Raw genomic sequence first — 22,617 nt, 5'->3', positions numbered from 1 at the left:
CTGGGAAGTGTCACACGGGGTGTAGTGGGGTAGGATGGCAGGAGACCTGGGATTAGGGGCCTGGTGCTCTGCATGCAGCTCTGCATTTCCCATCTGCTGGCTGTGTGACCTTGGACAAAGCCCTTAACCTCTCTGAGCCTCACCTTCCTGGAATGAAGCAAATGTGTTGGAGCAGCCCTTCTCAATTCTGAATTCTCGTGTGAAAATATTCCAAACCCTCTGCACGTCTATCTCAGCCCTAAGAGTTCCTTTCCTCTCTTAAAGACAGGGTGTTGCATAAAAGATCTTAATTAGTTCACTAAAACAGCCTGTAGGTATTTGGGGGGGGGGGGGGGCTTCCCCAGTGGCTCAGTGGTAAAGAACCCACTTGCCAATGCAGGAGACTGGAGTTTCATCCCTGGTCTAGGAAAAACCCCTAGAGGAGGAAATGGGAACCCACTCCCATATTTTGCCTGGGAAATCCCATGGACAGAGAAGTCTTTGGGCAAGAGTTGGACATGACTTAGTGACTAAACAACAACAACAACATGTTTTCAAAGTGTTTCCCACATCCACATTGTTCTAGATGCTGGGGGACTCTTACCAGAGTCAAAGCCTTTTCTGGCCTGGGCTTTATATTTCAATGTAGTCTGACAGTAAAAAAAAGAAATAATAATATACTGCCAGCTGGATGGAGAGTGTGGAGGTCTATTTCAGGAAGGCGCTACCTGCATTGATTAGAATACAGGCTCCTGAGTCAAATTTCTTGGGTCAAATGTCAACAGCAGCACTTCTTTGCTATGTTTCCTTGGGCACCTGGTTTAATTGCTTTGGGCCTCAGTCTCTCCCTCTGTTGTGTGGGCTTGGAAAGATTACCTAACAGGGGGGAATTAAATGAGATCAGTCACTCAATGGTTCAGCAGATATTCCCAGATTGTCTGCTAGATGCGAGGCACTGCTTTAAGCATCGTGAGGAGGTGATTTTACACAAGCAAGCTTAGTGGGTATGTTACAGGCACCGGATAAATGTCAGCTGTGGTCAGCGCACACACCAATGCCTGCGTTTGCAGAGACTCATACCGTGGTGGTGGGTGTGGGTGGACACAGGTGTGGGCGGACGCTGTCTTGTGTTGGGGATCTTGTTTTGATGAACAGGAGGAGTTCAGACTACGCAATCTCATGCCTTGTCCTGAGGGTTTTGGGAATATAACACAGTTCTTAATTCATTGATTCTTCCAGGGCTGGTTCACTCCTGGATATGGCTCTATCAATATGGCCCTGGTGTGTTTTTGTTGGAATCGGGTCATTCTCTGCTAGTCTTTAGCAGGAGAGCGTAGGTGACCATTTCTTCAAAGAGAAGGCTTCTTCAAAGCCAAACCCCCTCTCATGCTGAGAAAATCTGCAAAACAGTCCCATTAAAACCCCATGATTTTTCAATTAAGGAGACCCCCACCCTAGTATGTCACCTTCTCTGTGGCTCAAGCTATTGATTCTTCGGAAATGCCCTGAGAAACCCTTGACTGCAGCCAAATGGAGAAGAGGGGTGGTGGAAACATTTGCCTGCAAATCGCCTAGCCGACTGCAAAGTGTATACTTAGTTAATGCAATTAAAAAACAAAACGCAGGGGCGTGTGGGGATCTAAATTTGGTATAGCAGCTTTGGTACAATTCCTGTTTTAGGGGCTCCTGGAGTCAAATTCAAGCCGAGGAGAGGAAGAAGTGGGAGAAATGGGAGAGGGCCGACGGCTGGCTGGAATCGGCTGCTGTGAGCTAGGGCAGATTTGGAAACACTGACGACGGGAGACTTGGAGCCGAGGAAGCAAGGCCGGGTTCGGCAGCTCCGGTGAGGATATCCGGGGTGGTGGTGGTGGGAGTCGGTGGGAACAGGGGCCAGCCGGCTCCCGGAGAACGATGCGCGAGGGCTGCAGGTACGGGAGGGCGGCCGAGGCTGGGCGCCCAGGCCTTGCGCTGCACCAGATCTGGGCGCGCAGAGGCGGCGCCGCGGTGTGGCCCTCCAGTGGAGCGCGGGGAAGGAGGCGAAGAGGGACCAAGTGGCAGGTCCAGGGGCCTGGGAGAGCGTCCCAAGGAAAGACCTTCTGGGGCCAGGTCATCGCCTCACCTTCCCTGCATTTCTTTGACTTTATTTCATCCCGAGCCCCTCTCCTCGGGGTGCCTACGCCGGGCCCAGGCTCCTTCCCAGCTCTGCCTTGGTCCTCGCCTGGGCCCCGGGAGTCCACCCAGCCGGAGGAGGGGGGGTGGGGAGCCTCGGGTTGGAGGGCAGGGCCCGGGAAAGGGCCAGGCAGCCCCCGGGCACCTGGGAAGGACGATCCTGATCAGATCGCGCCCCACTCCGTCTTGGAGTGGAAGCCACCTGGTCTGTCCCTCAACCCTTCGAGACACCTCTTTCCCCGGCGGGCCGACTCGAGACGCCGCTCCTGCGCACGCACCCGGGAAAAAGCCACGGGCGGAGCCGCCTCCGCGCCCCGAACAGGTCGGAGCCGCGGCTCCCGCCCAGTGAGGGCGCGGGAGGTCCCGCCGCCGTCCCCCACCTGCCGGGAAATCCGAGCTGTGCCTTCAGCCACTGCGGCTGCCGGAGCTCGCTCCTGTCCGCCCGCCAGCCCGGCTCGGCTCCGCACGCCCCCCGCCTGGCTCCCGCCCGCCCGCCCGCCGGAGTCACCTCTCCCGCGCCCCCGCCCCTCTCGAGCTCGCTCCCGCCCCCTCCCCCCCGCGCCTCCTCTGCCCGCCCTCCTCCCCCTCCCCCTCCCCCTCCCCCTTCCCTCCTGCCCTCCCTTCATTCCACAAGTGTCGCTTCGCTCTCTCCCGCGCACTTGGCGAGCTGGAGAGGTGAGCAGGGATCCTGCGAGCGGGCGCGGGGCGGCGAGTCCCGAGCCGCCGGCCGAGGGGAGGCGCGCACCGCCCGACTCGCCCTTGCTCTCCGGCCCCCGCCTCCCCCGGGAGCCAGCCGGACCTGCACCCCGCGCTGGCCCCCGTTCCTCCTCCCCCCGCCCGGCCCGGCGCGCTCCTCCCCGGCCGGCCCCTCGGCGCGCGGCGCGCTGGAGGCGAACGCGGGCTGAGCCGAGCGCAGTGGCCGCCGACCACCGAGCGCCCCGCGCCGCTCCCTGCATGTGCGGCCCGCGGCGGCTCGCAGCCCCCGGCAGCAGCCTCGGCAGCTTCGGCCGCGCCTCGAGAGGCGGCTGCAGCGGCTCCAGCGGCGGCCGAGTGGCCGAGCCCGGGCTGGGAGACACGATGCGCCGCGTCCTCCGGCTGCTCCTCGGCTGCTTCCTCACCGAGCTGTGCGCCCGCGTGTGCCGGGCGCAGGAGCGAGCGGGGCACGGGCAGCTGGCGCAGCTGGGCGGCGTGGTGGTGCTGACAGGGGGCAACCGCTCCGGGGCCGCCTCCGGAGAGGTCGGCGAGGGCGTGGGGGTCTCGGACGCGCCCCCGACCCGGGCGCCCACGCCGGACTTCTGCCGGGGCTACTTCGATGTCATGGGCCAGTGGGACCCGCCGTTCAACTGCAGCTCGGGCGACTTCATCTTTTGCTGCGGGACTTGTGGCTTCCGGTTCTGCTGCACGTTTAAGAAGCGGCGACTGAATCAGAGCACCTGCACCAACTACGACACTCCGCTCTGGCTCAACACCGGCAAGCCCCCCGCGCGCAAGGACGACCCCCTGCACGACCCCACCAAGGACAAGACCAACCTGATCGTTTACATCATCTGCGGGGTGGTGGCCGTCATGGTGCTCGTGGGCATCTTCACCAAGCTGGGGCTGGAGAAAGCGCACCGGCCCCAAAGGGAGCACATGTCCAGGTGGGCTGCCGCCCCCCGCCCCCCCACTCCCCGGGCGCCGCTCTTCCCCCGCTCCCCTCCCTTCTCCACCTTCCCGGAGGCAATGGCGCTCCCCCTCCAGCCCGGCCTCTCCGCAGGGGAATGTCGCCCGGGCAGCCAACTTGGGCTGGGAGTGCAGAGAGGGACGGGGAGCTCAGCACAGGTGTGGATGTGAGAGTGTGTGTGTGGATTAGGGGTGTCTTCCCCCGCCACCCCCTCTCTCTTGCCGCCCCCTCCGGCCGAGAATTGCAGCGGACTTGAGACACATAGCCTGGGAGCCCGTGCCTTTGGAGTCTTGGGTTTTGGGGAGGGGGGGTGGTCCAGCCTTCGGATTCCGCATACTACCCTCTAGGTAAACAGGGCCCGGCGAGCCCGAAAGGGAAGAGGGGCGTGTGTGAGCCCGCGCGCGCGTGTGTGCGGGGTGGGGGAGGGAGGGAGGCAAGGAGTGTGCCGCCTGCAACTCGTAAGACTCGCGAAAATGTGGCGAGGGAGGTGGAGAGTGCGGGGAGGGCGAGAACAAAAGCTTTGCTCGGAGCGGCCGCCTCGCTTTCCGCCGAGCTGCCAGGTCCCTGGAATTGGGACCTCGCCCCCCGCATCCCCCATCACCCCCTCGTCCCTCTCTCCAGCCGCCTCCTCTCCCTGCCGGGGGCAGCGACCTCAGCGGTGGCGCTGCGCCCTTTGCGCGGGCTGGTGTGGCCTCCCAGGGCCGGAGCCCCCTCCCAGCGTGCCTTCACCCCCCCAGACACCCTGATTCGTCAACTTTCCCTTTTGCCTTGTTCATTATGCAAGTCCCAGCACGAGCAAGTCGCAGCAGATGGGAGAAGGCATTTGGGGATTAATGGAGCTATTTGCCTTTTTTTTTTTTTTCCCCGGAGTGTCTAAATCGATTCGCACAACCCAGTAACTTTGGAGGCTGAAGACGCAGACGGGAGGATGCAACCCCCGGCCGGGGAGAGGCCAGGGGTTGGTGTGGGGTCCCGGCTGGGGTGAGGAGGGATGGGGGAGGATGGTGAAGAGAGCGGGGTCGCCTGCACACAGCCGGGTGACTGGGGAACAAGGTTTATTTTCTTCCCGTATACGCGCAACAGAGTCGCCATGTGTTCTCCCCCACCCCCAAACACACACACACACACCCCGCACCTCCGGCTGCCTGTGCGCGCGCGTGTGTCTGCACGCGCTCCGTGTGCCTGCCTAAAAAATCTCAACAAAGAGACCCACCAAAAATAGGCGAGGAACATCACCACCACCTCACTAGTAATTATTTTCTATTTATATGCAGATTATCAGATGATTTCCCCCCCCCCCCCCCTTCCCCACTCCAAGGGAAGAATTTGGGGGAAGAAAGAGGTGAGAAGTTCCTCTCGGTTTGGGTTAGCAGGGAGGTGTGGATGGATGGTGGGATCAAGAGGCACAGAACCACACCCCCGCCCCCCCCACCCCAGGGGTTTCGAGAAAGCCTGACCTACCAAAAGACTCAAGTGCGGGCCCCGCCCACCTCCTGCCACCCCAAGGTGCCCGATCGCCAACCCCACGGGCCTGCGGTTTCACGTCCCCTCTCTGTCCTCCCCAAGGGTCTGGTGTTGCGAGCGAGACTCGGAAGCAGGGTTGCGGCAGCGACTGTTGCTTCGGTAGGGAAATTCACCCAGGGATGGGTAGGGTGCCTGGCAGATTTCGACTTAATTCCTTTGCTGAAATCTCCTTGGAGCCTTTGCCTTGCAAACTAGGGCTTTGGGAGCTCTCCTCCTGGTTCGGTTGGGATGGGGGTGGAGAGGCAGGAGGAGGCAGGTGGGAAGCTGGGGAGGAGCACTAACCTTGGGCAACTGTGGGAGAAACTTCCTGGTCCTGCCCCCTTGCAGCTCTGTTTACTCCAGCCCAGCAGGCTGCAGCCACATTCCTCTACAGGTACCGGGAAAGGTCTCCTTGGAGGTGGAATCTAGGGGGTATCCAGTCCTGGGGTTGCAGAGCCCCAACACAGGCTCTCCTTTTATACATTTTGAGAATTCCAGGCTGGAGTGAAGGTACATACTCCTGAAAAGAAAGAATGCTTGATTTTTACTGATGACTCCCAAGGTATAATTTTCAACCTTGGCTGACATTTAGGGTGACCTGGAATGCTTTTTTAAAAAAAACTCTGTTGCCAGGGGCCCCACCCTAGATGGTTCAAATCAGGATCTCTAGGGTGGGGTCTGTGCATCTATACTTCTGTATATCTCTCCAGGCTTTATGGCGTTCAGTCAGTCACTGTCCAGGAAAAGGAAGTAACAATTGCTGAGCACAGTTCTGGGTGCCAGGCACTGTACTAGGGATGTGTGTGTGTCTGTGTGTGTGTATGTGTGTGTAAACATAATTTAGTTTGCCCAGTGATGAGACAGGTGCTAATTCTATATTACATAGAAGCAAATCATAGTTGAGGTTGGTAGCTTGCTCAAGGTCACACAGAAAATTGCGCATTCCTTACTCCCCTGGTGTCAGCTGTGTCTGGGGCAGATGTTTTCAGGTTGAGTGAGCATCAGGATTTGAGGAGCTTCCTAAAATGCACAGTCTTGCACTTGATCCAGAGAGATTCTAAATCCATCTATCTGGGCCTCAGAAGGCTGCATTTTTTACCACCTCCCTGAACGGCTTGTGTAAAGTGGTCCACACTTGACTTGGGAATATTTTTCCGGATGGAGGGTGGATGGATTCATTCAGTGTGACTCTTACTGACATTCTGTTGCTGGTTCTCCCCATTTGTGTAGCCTTTGGGTGTGTTTCTATGGTGCTAGGGGCTGCCCCAAGTACTCACCAAGTGCATCTTGCTTTACTGATGCAGTTAATCATTTCACATCCCAGCCATGGCTCATTCGCTTTTGCCTGCATGGACCATAGGATGTTTGGCTGGGTCCAGCATGCCATACTCTGCATCAGAGAGACTGTACGGTGGCTTTCAGGTGAAATTAACCTGCTGGCTGCAGCCTCTTTATTCATTTTTTCTCGAGCTGCGGGGTCACTGGGGTGGGAAGTTTGTTCTTACCTCACCTGAGGGTACCTTCTCAAAGACTCACAGCATGTGCTGCTCCCATGTCACACTGTTGACTGCTGCTAGTGACCAGTGTGCTTGTGTTTGACGAGGTCAGTTTCCAGGCTCAGAGGCCTGGGCACATCGCCTGCTTCCTTCTGCGCTGATTAGGACTGAAAATGGGGAGAGACAGCAATTCCAGAGTATGTGCAGGGCTGGCCTGTGATGTGGAGAAAACTGTATAGAAGCTTCTACAGCAGATATAACCACAGCCACATTCAACCACTATTTATTGGAAGAAGTGACCACAAATGGTGGGTACCAAATGGTCCCAAACCATGCGGACCTATTTTATTTGGTGTGCAACATATTTCTATGTCTGTATTCTTATTTTTGGGCTTTCCAGGTGGCTCAGTGGGTAAAGAATTCGCCTGCAATGCAGCAGATGCAGGAGACAGGGGTATGATCCCTGGGTCTGGAAGATTCCCTGGAGGAGGGCATGGCAGCACACTCCAGTATTCTTGCCTGGAGAATCCCATGGACGGAGGAGCCTGGGGAACTACAGTTCATAGGGTCCCAAAGAGTCAGACACGACTGAAGCAATTCAGCCTGCACGCATGAATTCTTAAGTTGTTCCCAATTTGTTATGTGAAACATTTTAAACATGCAGAAAACTTGAAAGAAGGATAAACATAAACTTCAGTAGATCTTTCATCTAGAGCAGGGTGTCCTCCCCTTGGCACTCTTAGCATCTGGGGCTTGATTGTTCTCTGTTGTGGGACGCAGTCCAGTGCACTGCTGGCTGTTTGGCAGCATCTCGGGACTCTGCTCCCTTAGGTGCAGGTGGCCCCCACACACAATTAAAATGTCCTCAGACATGGCCAAAAGTCACCCAGGAGTGGAGTCACTCCCAGTCAAAACTGCTCGTTTAGACTGAATCACTATTAGCATTTTGTCACGTTTGCTTTATGGCTATCTCTCTCTCCCTCTTCCTTCTTTCCTTCCTTCCTTTTTTTTCCTTCCTCCCTCCTTCCCTTCCTTCCTCTCTTTTTTCCTTTTTTTCTGGCTGGAGCAGTTGAAAATAAGTTGCAGATGTGACACTTCATCCCTAAATACTTTAGTGTGGATCTCCTAAGAACAAGGACATTTCTCCCACATAACACAGTTCCAGTATCCTGCCCCCAAAAAGGAACAAAAATTCCATACCATCATCAAATAGCCAATTGTATTACTGTTTTCCCAGTCATACACCAGAAATGTCTTTTAGAGATTGGGTTTTCAAACCAGGATTTCGGTCAAGGCTCACTACTTTTGGCTGTGAAATCTCTTTAGTCTCTATGGTGTATGGTGTTTTAAAACCAACTTAGAACCAATGACCAACCTTTAAAAAACTGGGAGGTTTCTCAGAGAAATCCCGATTTTATGATTTCTCTTGAAAAGCCAATAGATTTTGGTAACCCTGGACCTGTCTTTTCAAGCGGCATCTGTTCCCTTTAGGACCCCCTCAGGTTAATTTCACTTGCCCCCACCCCCTACCCCGGTCCCCAGTTCAGTCAGTCATGTTCCCTGCAGTCCCCGGAGAGGTCGTTGGGCTGACCTGAAGAGAAATGGGTTCAAGTCAAATGGCTCCAGATTCAGTCCCAGCTCAGCCACTTAATAGTGTGAAATTTTGGGAAATTTGTGGCTCATCTCTGATTCTCAGATTCCTATCTTTAACAATGGGATGATGAGGGTCCCTATGTCATAGGTCTGTGTGAAGACTCACTGAGACTGAGCTTAGAAATCTCATAGAGCAGGACCTGCCACAGAGTAACTGCTCAGTGACTATTGCCCTCTATCATCATCCTTATTATTGGAACTTTCTCCCCCTTGTCTATGGAAGGAGGTGAAGTTGTAGTCTGGAACTCTGTGCCTAGTTCTTGCTCTGCTGTGTCTATTTAGCTGCATGACGTTGGCCAAGTCTCGTCACCTCTTTGGACTTGCATCGAATTTTAGCAGGACGGGTGGCAAGTTCAGTAAGTTCTCATTAGTTATCTATTTAATACATAGTACTGTATATACGTCCATCCCAATCCATCCCACACCCCCTCATTGGCCTGGCTAATAATCAAGGACACTTGCTGGGTCTGCTATTTTACATAAGCTTGTGTGTAAATTCTCATTTAATTTCATGTCCCATGGAGGTCAGCTTTATGACAATCTGCTTTTCACAGAGGCACAGATTGCTTTTCAAGAGGATGCAAAATCCCTTAGGGAGTGGAGGAGCTGGACTTCAGGCCCAGACAGTCTGAAGCGATGGCACGGGTCCTTGACCATCAGGCTGCACTGCCTTGGAGCACTGACATCCAGGACTTCAGTCTTTGCCGATCACAGAGAGGTGCTTGATGCCCTTCAAATAAGAGTGCACACGTCAGGGCTGGTTCAAGGAGCCTGAGTCAGATCAAGACTATGGATGTTTCCTGCATCTGCCCCTGGCAGGGCCAGCCCTCTTGGCAAAGGCATTAGTGAGGGCAGGAATGCCTGTTTGAAGCTCTTTACATTCGAAGCCAGTAGGGAACGCATGTCATTATCTTGCCCACCTTCAAACAGTCAGAAATCCAAGTGGCAAATTACATAGCGTCATGTCCCATGTGTTTTTCAAACATGCTTCACAAACGCTTGAGTCTCTTGCAAAGAAATGGCATCAAGTGATAAACGTCCCTCCTGCTCTTGCCTTTTCTCTCTTATTGCAGCTCCCCCCCATCTCCCTTTTCTTATACATTTATGGTTATCCTGTGGCTTCCACCAGCTGCCCAGGCTGGAGAAGCCCATGAATGCATATGCTGTTGGCCACAAAAAGTCTCTAAGTTATTTTTTTTAATTTTAGTTTTTAATTGGAGGATAATTGCTTTACAATGTTGTGTTGGTTTCTTCCATTCATCAGCATGGATCAGCTATAGGTATACCTACGTCCCCTCCCTCTTGAACCTCCCTCCCACCCCTCACCGCATCCCAGCTGTGTAGGTTGTCATGGAGCACCAGCCTGAGCTTCCTGCATCATATAGAAAATTCCCACTGGCTATCTAAATTATTTTTCCTTGCAGAATATGTTTTGTTTCTCTTTGGGCATTGAGACCCTGCATTTTAAAAACCAACTTTACTGGAGTCTAATTTGCACCATACAGTGTACACATATTATGTGTAGTTTGATGAATTTGGACACATGGCTACACCTGTATAACCACTACTCCAGAGAGTAACCTCATGTCCATTGCCCTCAGGTCCTTGAAAAACAAATGATGCTTCTGGTACAAGAGGAAAATCTCAGGAATCCCGTTCAAGTGTTTAAAAGTCAGAAAACAGTTCAGACCTTGGAACCCCTGGAGGCTTCGAAGCAAGATGTTGGAACTCTAAGCTCTATTTGGCGATGTTGGGGTCTTTTATTTATTCACTGTAATTGGAAAGAAAAGGGATGCAGGCTTTTCTTTTCGTTCCTCAGATATGCCATGCTCATTGCTGCCTTGGAGTTGTTGTGTTGGTTTGCCTCAGATTCTCTGGCTGGCCCTTTCTCAGCATTCAGGTCTCAGCTCAGTGCCACCTTGCCTGAGAAGCTGTCCTTGATCCCCTAGGCTTATTTACCAACGCTCCCCCAACCCCCCCAGCCCATCACTCAATGTGATTGCTTCATTTCACATTACAGTCTAAAATGAACTTACTAATGTACTGGTTTACTAGTTTATCATCTGCCTCCTTCCATTATTGTTCACAGTAAGGAACGCAGTCTTTCCCCATCTGTCACTTGAGTCCTGGTATAGTACCTGGCGCACAGGAGTTCTGATGCCTGACATCCTGGTTTACGTGACATAAGGTACCTCCTCATTCCATCATTCATTTGCTCATGGATGCAGTCATTCTGTAGGTGTTTATGGAGTAGCTGTAGCAGATCCGGCACTGGACTGAGAGCTGTGAGACTGCGAGGACTAGTGCAGGCACAGAGCTCATGGTCCATGGCAGGAGATGGGTGATGTCCAAGGGAATGTACAAGTGAACAGACACTAAGTGGAACCTTATGAAACTGCCAGGTTTCCATCATCTTCACCCTCAGAAATGGCAGTCTTTCAGCTGTTTGGAACTGGGTTAAGGGATATCGAGGAAAAGTGTGGTTTCTTCAATAAGGTGCCTTTATTAAGCCAGAGTTCTCCAGAGGAACAGAATCTTTAGGAGATCTGCCTAACTAGCTACTTATCTAGAGATACAGACTTGCCACACATGATAATGGAGGCTGGTAGGGAGAAAATCTGCAGAGTCAATGTCCACGTTTTTTTTTGTTTCTTCTTTTTTTGCTTTTCGTCTGTGCCTCAAAGCATGTGGGATCTTCGTTCCCTGCTGCTGCTGCTGCTGCTAAGTCGCTTCAGTCGTGTCCGACTCTGTGCGACCCCACAGATGGCAGCCCACCAGGCTCCCCCGTCCCTGGGATTCTCCAGGCAAGAACACTGGAGTGGGTTGCCATTTCCTTCTCCAGTGCATGAAAGTGAAAAGTGAAAGTGAAGTCGCTCAGTTGTGTCCGACTCTTAGGGACCCCACGGACTGCAGCCTACCAGGCTCCTCCATCCATAGGATTTTCCAGGCAAAAGAGTACTGGCGTGGGGTGCCATTGCCTTCCCTGACCAGGGATCAAACCCATGCTCCCTGCAATGGAAGCATGGAGTCTTAGTCACTAGATGACCAGGGAAGTCCTAAAGTCCCAGTTTGAATCTGAAAGCCTATAAGTCACTGTAGAACCATGAGGACCTGATGTCCCAGTCTGAAGACCATCAGACAGGAACATTCTCTTTGTTGGGGGAGGATGAGGCTTTGTTCTATTCCAGTCTTCAACCGACTGGATGAGGCTCACCCATGCTGTGGAGGACAGTCTGCTTTCCTCAGTCTATCAATCTAAATGTTAATTTTATCCAAAAACGCCCACTCAGGCATCCAGAAAAATCTTTGGTCACCCTGTGGCACCCAGTCAAATTGACACATAAAATTTACCATCACAATACCTTTAGGATCTTGCTCTTCCGAGTGTGGACCAGTGGTCTCTCCATCACCTGGCCCCAAATCTCAGGGCCTGCTGCAGACATCTTGAATCAGAATCCGCATCCTAACAAAACCCCCTAGATAATCCGTGTGCACATTCAAGTTTGAGAAGCGCTTGGAGTGTGTGCTACACATAAATACCAGTTCCTTGGGCATTAGTTTGGTTTGTAGTACATAGTTGGTTATTTCCACTAATTCACTAAATTAAAAAAAAAAAATCCCTATTTGTAACATGGGTTTTAGTATACACCGCAATATATGGGCTTTCCTGGCGGCTCAGATGGTAAAGAACCTGACTCCAATGTAGGAGACCCAGGTTCGATCTCTGGGTTGGAAAGATCCCCTAGAGAGGGAAATGGCAACCCACTCCAGTATTCTTGCCTGGAGAACTTCATGGACAGAGGAGCCTGGCAGGCTACAGTTCATAGGGTCCCAAAGAGTTGGACATGACTGAGTGACTAACATACACAATATATGCACATACTAGCAAACAGTTATTAGGTACACTATAGCATTTATTATTTTTAAAATTTTTATTGAAAGATAGTTGACTAACAATGTTGTATTAATTTCTGCAGTAAGTGATTCAGTTATATATATTCTTTTTCGTATTATTTTTCATTATGTCTTATCACTCAGAGAAGGCAATGGCACCCCACTCCAGTACTCTTTTGCCTGGAAAATACCATGGATGGAGAAGCCTGGCAGGCTTCAGTCCATGGGGTCACTAAGAGTCAGACACGACTGAACAACTTCACTTTGACTTTCACTTTCATGCATTGGAGAAAGAAATGGCAACCCACTCCAGTATTCTTGCCTGGAGAATCCCAGGGACGGGGGAGCCTGGTAGGCTGCTGTCTATGGGGTCGCACAGAGTCGGACACGACTGAAGCGACTTAGCAGCAGTAGCAGCGTGGCTTATCACAGGATATTGAATATAGTTTCCTGTGCCACAGTTGTTCAGTCGCTAAGTCATGTCTGGTTCTTTGTGACCGCACAAACTGCAGCACGCCAGGCTTCCCTGTCCTTCACCATCTCCTGGAGTTTGCTCAAACTCATGTCCATTGAGTCAATGATGCTCTCCAACAATCTCATCCTCTGCTGCCCCTTGTCATCTTGCCTTCTGTCTTCCCCAGCATTAAGGTCTTTTCCAGTAAGTCAGTTACTCACATCAGGTGACCAAAGTATTGGAGCTTCAGCTCCAGCATCAGTCCTTCCAATGAATATTTAGGGTTGATTTCCTTTAGGATTGACTGGTTTGATCTCCTTGCAGTCCAAGGGAGTCTCAAGAGTCTTCTCTAGCACCGCAATTCAAAAGCATCAATTCTTTGGCACTTGCCTTCTTTATTGCCCATCTCACATTCATACATGATTACTGGGCAGTCCATAGCTTTGACTATATGGATCTTTGTCAGCAAAGTGATGTCTCTGCTTTTTAATACCCTCGCTAGGTTTGTTAAAACTTTTCTTCCAAGGAGCAAGCATCTTTGAATTTCCTGACTGCAGTCCCTGTCGCAGTGATTTTGGAGCCCAAGAAAATGAAGTATATCAGTTTCCCCACCTATTTGCCATGAAGTGATGGGATTGGATGCCATGATCTTCATTTTTTGAATGTTGTGCTATATAATAGGACCTTGTTGTTTAGATAGACTCTAAAGCATACATAAGAGCAGGTATATTAAACATAACTGAAGGTGAAACAAATATTTACAATTTGTTGCCTATGGTGATGACTTTGTGCAGTAACACACTAATGTGTGTTGAGGATGAAGCTCATCATTCATACATGGATCCATATTTTGAATATTCTTCATGAGAGTGTGAATTATTTTTGGCTGATTTCATTTTGATCTGAATAGGCCATCATTTTTTCTAACCTCCTGAGAAGCTGTTGAAGAGGAGAGGGTCCAGTCTATCATTTCCTGCCCTTGTGTCATCAGTATTGTCTCCAGGCTGTGGTTTTGTTATGAGGGAACATTCTTAAGCCCCATGCCCACCTAGTGATGGTTAGCTTAGTGCAACTAGATTCTTTGCTTGCACATCCCTTTGGGGGTGGATATGACTACAGCACAGCTGATGCACCCTAAAGATGATGCCACTGACAAGGTTGGCACCTTGGTCCAAGGTTCTTGATTCTCACCATCTGACATGGGTGTTCCAAGTGAGGGCTCCAGCCTCAGTTCACACATTTATTTCTTATTTTTAATGACTAAAGACCATACACAGAAGTTGTCATATTTCCTTCCCCTGCTGCCAAACTATATTAGGCATTCCCCGAGTGAGTGGACCACACCTTGAAGACACCTTGTCCAGGATACAGAGGCTCTAAGAGTCCCTGTCCTTGTGCCTCCTCTGGGAAGGGCTGCCTGGGGGAAAAGTATCCTTGACTTTCTGGTGAATTTCATGAATTTTGGCACTCAGCAAGAGCCAGGGAATCTGCCGATGGCAGTGCTGACCTAATTCATGGATAGCCACCCTGATCATTTACTTTGCTATCCTGTTGAAAGTTCAAATATTTTGAAATTTTGGAGAGAAATCTTTAGAGAATGTGGTGAGAACTCTGGCCCCCCCCCCCCTTTTTTTTTTAACTTGATAGTGTCTCAATCTGCCTTTATTTATTTTTATTTGATTATTTTATTGTTTTGGCTGCAGTGGGTCTTCATTGTGGTGTGCGGGCCCTTCATTGTAGACTGTGGGCTTCACTAGCTATGGTGCGGGCTTAGTTGCCCCTCGGCATGGAAGATTTTAGTTTCCCGACCAGGGATCAAGCCCTGTATTGGAAGGCAGATTCACTGGATGGCCAGGGAAATCCCAAACTATGGCTTCTTGTTCAGGAAAAATGCACAAATAAAATTGCTGTTCAATTCTAGAGGAGTTCAGAGATCCTCTGAAGTTCAATAAAGAACCTATGTATCTATTTATTTTTATTTTAATATATTTCTTAAATTTTTTTTTAAACTGGAGGATAATTGCTTTACAATGTGTTGGTTTCTACCATTCATCAACATGAATCAGCTTACGACAACTTCTCATTAGTTCTTGTTTTACATATGGTAACATATATATCTCAGTGTTGGCCTCTCAGTTCATCCCACCCTCTCCTGCCCTCACTGTGTCCATAAATCTGTTCTCTATGTCTGGCTCTCTGTTCCTGTCCTGCAACTAGGAAAGAACATGTTTAGAAGTGAAAAAAAGGCAAATTAGTTTTGAGAGACGTCTGTCTCGTGTTTCAAACATTTCTTTCCTGCAGCCCCTTTCAAGTTTCAGGTTCTGCTTACTGTGCAGGGTCGGCAGGAGCTTAAACAGTGATTCCAAAGACACTCCGGTTTGTATCTTAGTCCCTCCACTGATTAGCTGGGTTAACCTGGGCGTGCGTGCGTGCATGCTGTTGCTTCAGTCGTGTCCAACTCTTTGCTACCTGATGGACTGTAGCCCTACAGGGCAGTCTTTTAAAAAATGTTTATTGATTTATTTGGTTGTGCCAGGTCTTAGTTGCAGCATATGGGATCTAGTTTCCTGACCAGGGATTGAACCCAGGCCCCCTGAATTGGGAGCTTGGGATGTTAGCCACTGGACTACCGGGGAAGTCCCGCTGGGCAGTCTTTGTTCTGGAGAGTGGGTATAGTCATCCACACCTTGTAATGCTCTCCCACTTGTTGGCTGCAGTTCAGCTTTATTAGCCTTCTTGTCCCTCAGATCTGAACTCTTCCAAGCCTCAGGGTCTCTGCACTTGCTGACTCCTCTGACTGGAATGTTCTTTCACCCTCTTTATGGCAGTAACACCTCCCTGTTCAGGGCTCAGCTCAGATGCCTCCTCAGGAAGGCTTTTTCCTGATCAGCCAATCTGTCAGTTTCAGACTTGTTTTTTTAAGTATACAATGCAGTGGTTTGTACTATATTGAGAAAGTTGAGTAACCATCACCACTGTCTAGTTCTAGGACATTTTCATCACCCTAAAAAGAAACCCCTCCCTCATTAACAGTGACTTCCCATTTCCCCTCCCACACCCTTGGCCCCTGGTAACCACTCATCTGCTGTCCTTATGGATTTTCCCATTCTGAACATTTCAAGTGAGTGGAATCACTTCACCTCTCTGAGTCTTTGTTGACTCATCTGCAAAGAAGGAGTAATAACCCTCATGATGTGTTTATGTGCTGCCTAATTGAATTAAGGCATGTCACGTGACTAGCGTAGTGCCTGGCTTATGGGAAGTACTCAATAAATGTTACTGATTGTTACTAATACTGGGCCGTAGCTGTACCTGAAGTGTTGATCTAGGGTTAGCAAGAGTACTGTGCTGTGCTTAGTTGTGTCCAACTCCTTGTGACCCCATGGACTGTAGCCCACCAGGCTCCTCTTGTCCATGGGATTTCCCAGGCAAGGATACTGGAGCGGGTTGCCAGTTTTCTTCTCCAGGCGATCTTCTTGACCCAGGGATCAAACCCATGTCTCTTACATCTTCTGCATTGGCAAACATATTCTTTACGACTAGCGCCACCTGGGAATAAACATTTTTTTTTTTTTTTAATTATTAGGATTACTTATAAAAGGTGACTAAACTTGTTGGGTGCAGACATATTACATATATCCATCATTTAATCCTCTCAATAACTCTATAAAGTGGGTACCACTGCTATTACATCAGTGACATGAGAGGTGTATGAATTCTTCTGCAGGAGATCCTTATGTAATCTCTAATTGCAGTGATCTTCTTTACTTACGTCTTTTTCCCTTCCACCCTAAGTAAATGGCAGCTCCGTGGAGAAAGGGGTCTTGTCTTTTGTTCAGAAGCCCAAAGCCCTGGTAGCTCAGATGGTAAAGAATCCTCTGCCTGCAATGTGGGAGACCTGGGTTTGATCCCTGGGTTGGGAAGATCCCCTGGAGTAGGAAATGACAACCCACTCCAGTATTCTTGCCTGGAGAATCCCATGGATAGAGGAGCCTGGTGGGCTACAGTTCATAGGGTCACAAGGAGTTGGACATGACTGAGCCACTTTCAACTTATAAGAATAAGTGGGTGCTAGTCATTGTTTTGAATGAATCAATTTAAACTTTCTCTCCTCTCAGGGCCCTTGCAGACGTCATGAGGCCACAGGGCCACTGCAACACTGACCACATGGAGAGAGATCTCAACATTGTGGTCCACGTCCAGCATTATGAGAACATGGATACCAGAACCCCCATAAATAATCTTCGTAAGTATATCTCCATCCAGTTCCAGTCCCGTGGGGTGACCCAAGCAGTGGTCACACCTCCAGATTTCATAGTGTGTGTTTGGGTTCATGAGGAGCTTCTCTTTGTTGAATAAGAAGTTTTATTTTATTTCTTCTAGATCTGTGGGTGGCATCCTCAGATTTCACTTTGTTTCTCCATTAAAGAGTCATCCACATGGTGGATTTCTCATGGTTGGTCCTTCTGTTAACAGGCCACTTTGGAGATTCATCTTGGTCATATGTTAACTAATAGCTCTTTTGGCTGGTCATCATGGTTAGGTACTTAGCTAACCAAAGGATTACTTGGTTGGTTCATCCTAGAGAGTAAATCTGTTAGCCAATAACCTATTTTGTTGGTTCATCTTGATTGGGTAATCTGTTAACCAATGGTTCATTTGCTTATCTGTCTGCCTCGTGAGGTAGACCAGTTGTCACTTTTCCGTTTCATATGGCTTTCAGCTAACAGATACTGGTTCAGAAGAATTAGATTTACTTTTCATGAAACCAGAGTTTCATAAACATAATCCACAAACTCTGTGTGTGTGTGTGTGTGTGTGTGTGTGTGTGTACCTGTGCATGTATGTGGGGGCTTTTGAATTGTGGTTATGTTAGTTTGGGTGTGTACCTATGATTCAACAGAAGCAAATTGTTCTGTTGTTCTCCCAGGGGAAAAAAGTTGCATTTGCTATTGTGTTTCAGTAGGTATTCTTTAGCTGACAGAGCATACCTGGGAATCTTAGCATGGTCCCAAAGATTTTCTTTCCTTTCAAAGGTCAGTATATACAATATATATTGTGGAGCTGATGTACTGGCTATAGAGAGTGGGGAAAAATCAGATTGTTTTTTTTTGACCGTAGTGTACTATCGTGATTATTCCTAGCAATTATGTTTTCAAGTAGGCCCCACATTAAAAGTAATGTGTAGGGCTTGGTTTAAAATAATAAAAGCCAGAAAATTTAAAGGATGCATTTAGTTGTAGCTGGAGGTTTTTTAAAAACAGAAACAGTTCTGGCATTTTTGCACATTTTTCTAGTCTGGGTCACCTTTGCTAAAGTTCCACCAGAAACAGCATTGGTGTTTTATTGGCTGAATCATAGTTTTGCACTGTTTGGTTGCAAATTTTCATGCTCAGTGGGTAGAGGAGTAAGTCTGTGGAATTTGACATCGGTAATGCAAATTATCTGATTCTGCGTGGTGATAATTGCTCATGGCCTTGCAAATGTTGCAGTATGTTTGCAAAGTTGATGTGTGTGTGGTTTGAAATGGTTACTAAGTAGAAAGTCTTAAGTTCCATTCTATTAAATAATTTGACATTATTTATTTATGAACTGGATCAGAAAAATGATATGAGAAATAGCCACATGTTAGAGCAAAATACACAGTCACTGGAAGTTTTATGACCAAATCTCACAGCCCCGAAAGGCATGGTGAATCACGCCACCTCTGATATAGCAATTGTTGCATCCAATTCTGGCTTTGATGGGAATGAACACATCCTCTTTCAGAATGCAGTGGAAAATAAGTTGAACCTAGGTGTATGTGTGTCCTAAATATCATAAGCGAGTGAATATGACCGTGAAGTAGAGAAAGCTGAAATGGTGTTGAGTCCCTGGCTATAAAAAGGTGGCTGTTGAAAGTTTCTCATTTGAAGTTTCAATTTCTAGGATGATTTTGAATCAGCTCTTCAGTGGAATAACAAACTCATTGAAGTCACTCAAATTACACCACTCTGTCAGGCAAAAGGGCAGGCAACCTTAATGAATCTTGCTTTAGTAAGGGATCTTTGTTTAAAGTTGTACTGAAAATAAATTGTGGTTCAGAGATGGGTTTCTAGGTACTGAGTATTTCAGAAGTCTCCTGTGACTGACTAACTTGGTTTATTTATGAGTCTTGCTTTTAGTCTATATTTGTGTTTCAGTAATCAGTGATCTTTTACACCAAGGAGAAAAATGTGTCTTGTAATATTTTACTGGGTGGAATTGCACTAGAGCTTTCCTGACAAACTGCAGGGGAGAATTCTAGGTACAATGTCACAAACATTGCATTCTCCTAGGAATTACCACAGATATTAATTTTATGTAGTTCTACTAGGTGGTTCCATCCTTATTTCCTAGTATTTTTTGGGAATATCTGGAAAATAAGAGCATATAGCTTTTCTACAGGTTTACATTAATGAGTTTAATTTAAATAACAAAGTAATTCAGTAGTTGGTAGTGATAATATTTACTTGTAATGAAGTGTTTGTCTTTTATTGATTTACAGGAGCTCTTTACATACTATGGACACGTGGGAAAAATCACGTGTTCAAAAGAAACAATGATTTTTGGAGTTCATTGAGAAGATAAGAGCTAGGTGGCTGACATTATCAGTTATTAAAGGTTTAAGAAGCCACGCAGTCTCCAGAGCCCACTGACTAACAGAGAACTAAGAGAGAAGGAATCTTGTCTGAAAATCAGAAAGTAAGACCAGCTCTTGGTGCCAGAATTAGAATGCCACTACTGAATACAATGGCATAGGAAATGGCAACCTACTCTAGTATTCTTGCCTGGAAAATTCCATGCACAGAGGAGCCTGGTGGGCTACAGTCCATGGGGGTCACAAAGAGTCTGGGCACACAATGAATATAAAGCCCTTTTCTGGACATTATGGGAGCTACAAAGATTTACTGTTACAAAAAGTGGAAAGATGCATCTATTTGTGATCCAACAAGAAGGGGCACAATTGTGCCCTTTTTAGGGTGTTCTTCACTAAATATTCAAGTTGTGAGATTTGATTGAAGTTCCAACTTAAATGTTATTTTTATCTCTGTTTGGTGACCCACTTGACATTGCTTTAAGAGAATAATCATCTTCTCCTCTTGATACTAACTAGATCACTTTCTGCACTTTTCCTTATGCTTCAAACACTAAGAAAACCAGCAGTCAGTCTAGAAACCTGGATATTTGGAAGGAGGGGAGTCAGGAAGGACTAGGGTGAAGGCAAATAGGGAGGAAAAGGCTTCAATATTGGGAAATTTCTTTTGCCAACCTTTATCAGTTTCCTATGGTTTATTTTTCCTGTGATATAGGCAGGACTCGCCTTTTTTTATCTTCCAGCAGATGCTGTTCAGGGTCTTTTCAGGCATTCAGTGTTATTGCCTAAAAATATTTAGTCTGATAATCAAAAGGGCTTGGACCTCTTTGATTAACAGGATGTAGATTCAGATGAGAGAGTGATTTTCTGCAAAAGCTCCTCGGCTTCTGCGTAATTACAGTTTGCTTTTGAAGGCGCATTTTGTTCTCAAGTGCTGTGAACGTGTGCCGTCTCCCCACCCCAGCTGCCCTGTTTGCCAGTGACAGCCCCCCCAACCCCACCTTCTGAGAGTCCAGGGTAAATGTAGGCTTCTTTTAGTGTCAAGATTGTGAGATTTGAGTGAGGGACTGTGGGGACCAAATACAACCAGGATCAACATTTCTTGACTTGTTTGTGCTAAAAGCACGCTTCTTTTGCAATAAAGTTTTAATTTGGGAATAATTTTATATTTATAGGAAAGTAGCAAAGGTAATAGTACACAGAGTTCTCACCCACTTGCCCCTGATGTTAACATCTTACATGACTATGGTACACCGTAGTTATATGTCAAAACTAAGAAGTCAATATTTGTACATTATTTTTAGCCAAATGGTAGATATTGTTTGACTCTCACTAGTTTCTTCTCTGATGTCCCTTTTCTGCTCCAGGATTCAATCCAGAACACTATGTTATAGTTATTGCAGCTGACTTGATAGTAGAATTTTGGTTGTGCAATATTGTTTAACGATGTGGCAAAGGCTGGAAACAACATGAAATAAGTCAGTGGCAATTACACAGCCTTTATTGCCACTGTATAAAGTGTTGCCCAGTGTCTATGAAAGCCTCGCGTTAAGTTATGCACCTGTTCAGTGTTGGAATGGAACCAGCTGATGTCCTGACTGTGCTCTCATATCTATTCATGGGACAAAGGACCCTCACACTCCGCACAAACATACAGCTCCACTTTTGAATGGAGTCAGTGTTGTAGTATTTATTTCACGGGCATAATCTGAGCAAGTGAGATCTCACCCCAAACTCTGGTGAAATGCTGACTTGCTGTTTCAGGGCATAGAACTCATCAGAAAGACCAGATTCTTATTCCAGCTTCTACTCCCACCCTATCTGTCCCCAGGACCATTTCTAAGCGGGTTTATGAGGAATCAGATGAAAAGCAGATCCGTGACTTAGTTTCTGAAGATGTTGTACAGCTCATGTTTAGGGTTAAATGGATTTTCATTCATTTGTCCATATTTACAAAGGCACCCAGGATGTCCCATACTCGATTTTTTTTGAAATACTAGAAGGAATATTCCCACGTACTTTCTAAAAATTGGGAGGAATTAGCAACACGGGCCTACTGCATAGCACAGGGAACTGTCCTCAATATTTTGTAATAAAGTATAAAGGAAAAGACGGGCTTTCCAAGTGGTGCTAGTGGTAACCTGCTGGCCAGTGCGGGAAACATGGGACAGGCGTTTGATCCCTGGGCTGGGACGATCCCCTGGAGGAGGAAATGGCAACTCACTCCAATATTCTTGCCTAGGAAATCCCATGGACAGAGGAGCCAGGCAGTGGGTTATAGTCCATGGGCTTGCAAAGAGTCAGACATGACTGGGTGACTGACACCTTTACTTTCATTTGGGCCAGGCACAGGTGCTAAATGTTTTGAATATATTAACTCCTTTAATATGCAAAACAATGCTTAAACAGCCTAGCTCATTTCTGCCTCAGGGCCTTTGCACCTGCTGTGCTTTTTGTCTATAGCACAGGATCCCAGGCCTCTTGCACCTCATCTGTTACCCCTATTGCCACCCCACTAGAGAGGACATCCTTGTTTACCTCTGGCTCCCAAGTCACCTATGGTTCCCCATTTCCCCACTATTCTCTCTATAACTTTTGTATTCTCTGAAGTTGTCGTGCTCATGATTTAAATTTATTCCTCTTTCACTATATTGTAAACTCCACAAGAAAAAAGCTTCGTATTGTCACAGCTGTACTCCCCACGGCAGGACTGGGCTGGCTCATGACAGAAGCTCCATAAATTTTTGTCTAATAAATGAAAAAGCCTGTGGAAGAGGTATCGTTATCCCTGTTTTATGAAGGAGAAAACCGAGATTCATGGAAACTAAAGAACTGGCATAATAATTGAGATTTACTTTTAACATTGCCAGGAATATACAAAATGGTGGGGTATAGTAGATGAAACAAAATGGGAAAAATACTATTATTACAGCCAGGTAACCAACTACATGGGGATTCATTATTCTAGTCTATATTTGTGTATATTTGAAACTAATAAAATTGAAAGTTACACAGCTTGTCCACCATAGCAGAGTTAATTCACAGAGGAGCTGGGATTCAAATCCCGGTCTGTCTGAGTCTATAGCCTGAACTTTAAATATAAATTTATTTATTTTAATTGGAGGTGAATTACTTTACAATATTGTATTGATTGATGTATGGCAAAACCAATACAATATCGTAGCCTGAG

General features: G+C 47.8%; 1 protein-coding gene across 1 annotated transcript in view; it reads left to right on the top strand.

Moving 5' to 3' along the window:
* The first annotated feature begins 3,102 nt into the window (after positions 1-3,102).
* SHISA9 (shisa family member 9) overlaps positions 3,103-22,617 on the top strand; it is a 352,186-nt gene continuing 332,671 nt past the window's right edge. Inside the window, exons 1-2 of the mRNA XM_052636022.1 lie at positions 3,103-3,788; positions 16,930-17,057. Of these exons, the coding sequence (XP_052491982.1) occupies positions 3,103-3,788; positions 16,930-17,057 (814 nt within the window). The remainder of the gene's footprint in view (positions 3,789-16,929; positions 17,058-22,617) is intronic.

The sequence above is a fragment of the Budorcas taxicolor genome, chromosome 2 (genome assembly GCF_023091745.1).
Source record: "Budorcas taxicolor isolate Tak-1 chromosome 2, Takin1.1, whole genome shotgun sequence".
Taxonomy (NCBI): domain Eukaryota; kingdom Metazoa; phylum Chordata; class Mammalia; order Artiodactyla; family Bovidae; genus Budorcas; species Budorcas taxicolor.
Note: the sequence above shows the minus strand (reverse complement) of the source record. Positions and strands in the feature narration are given on the sequence as shown.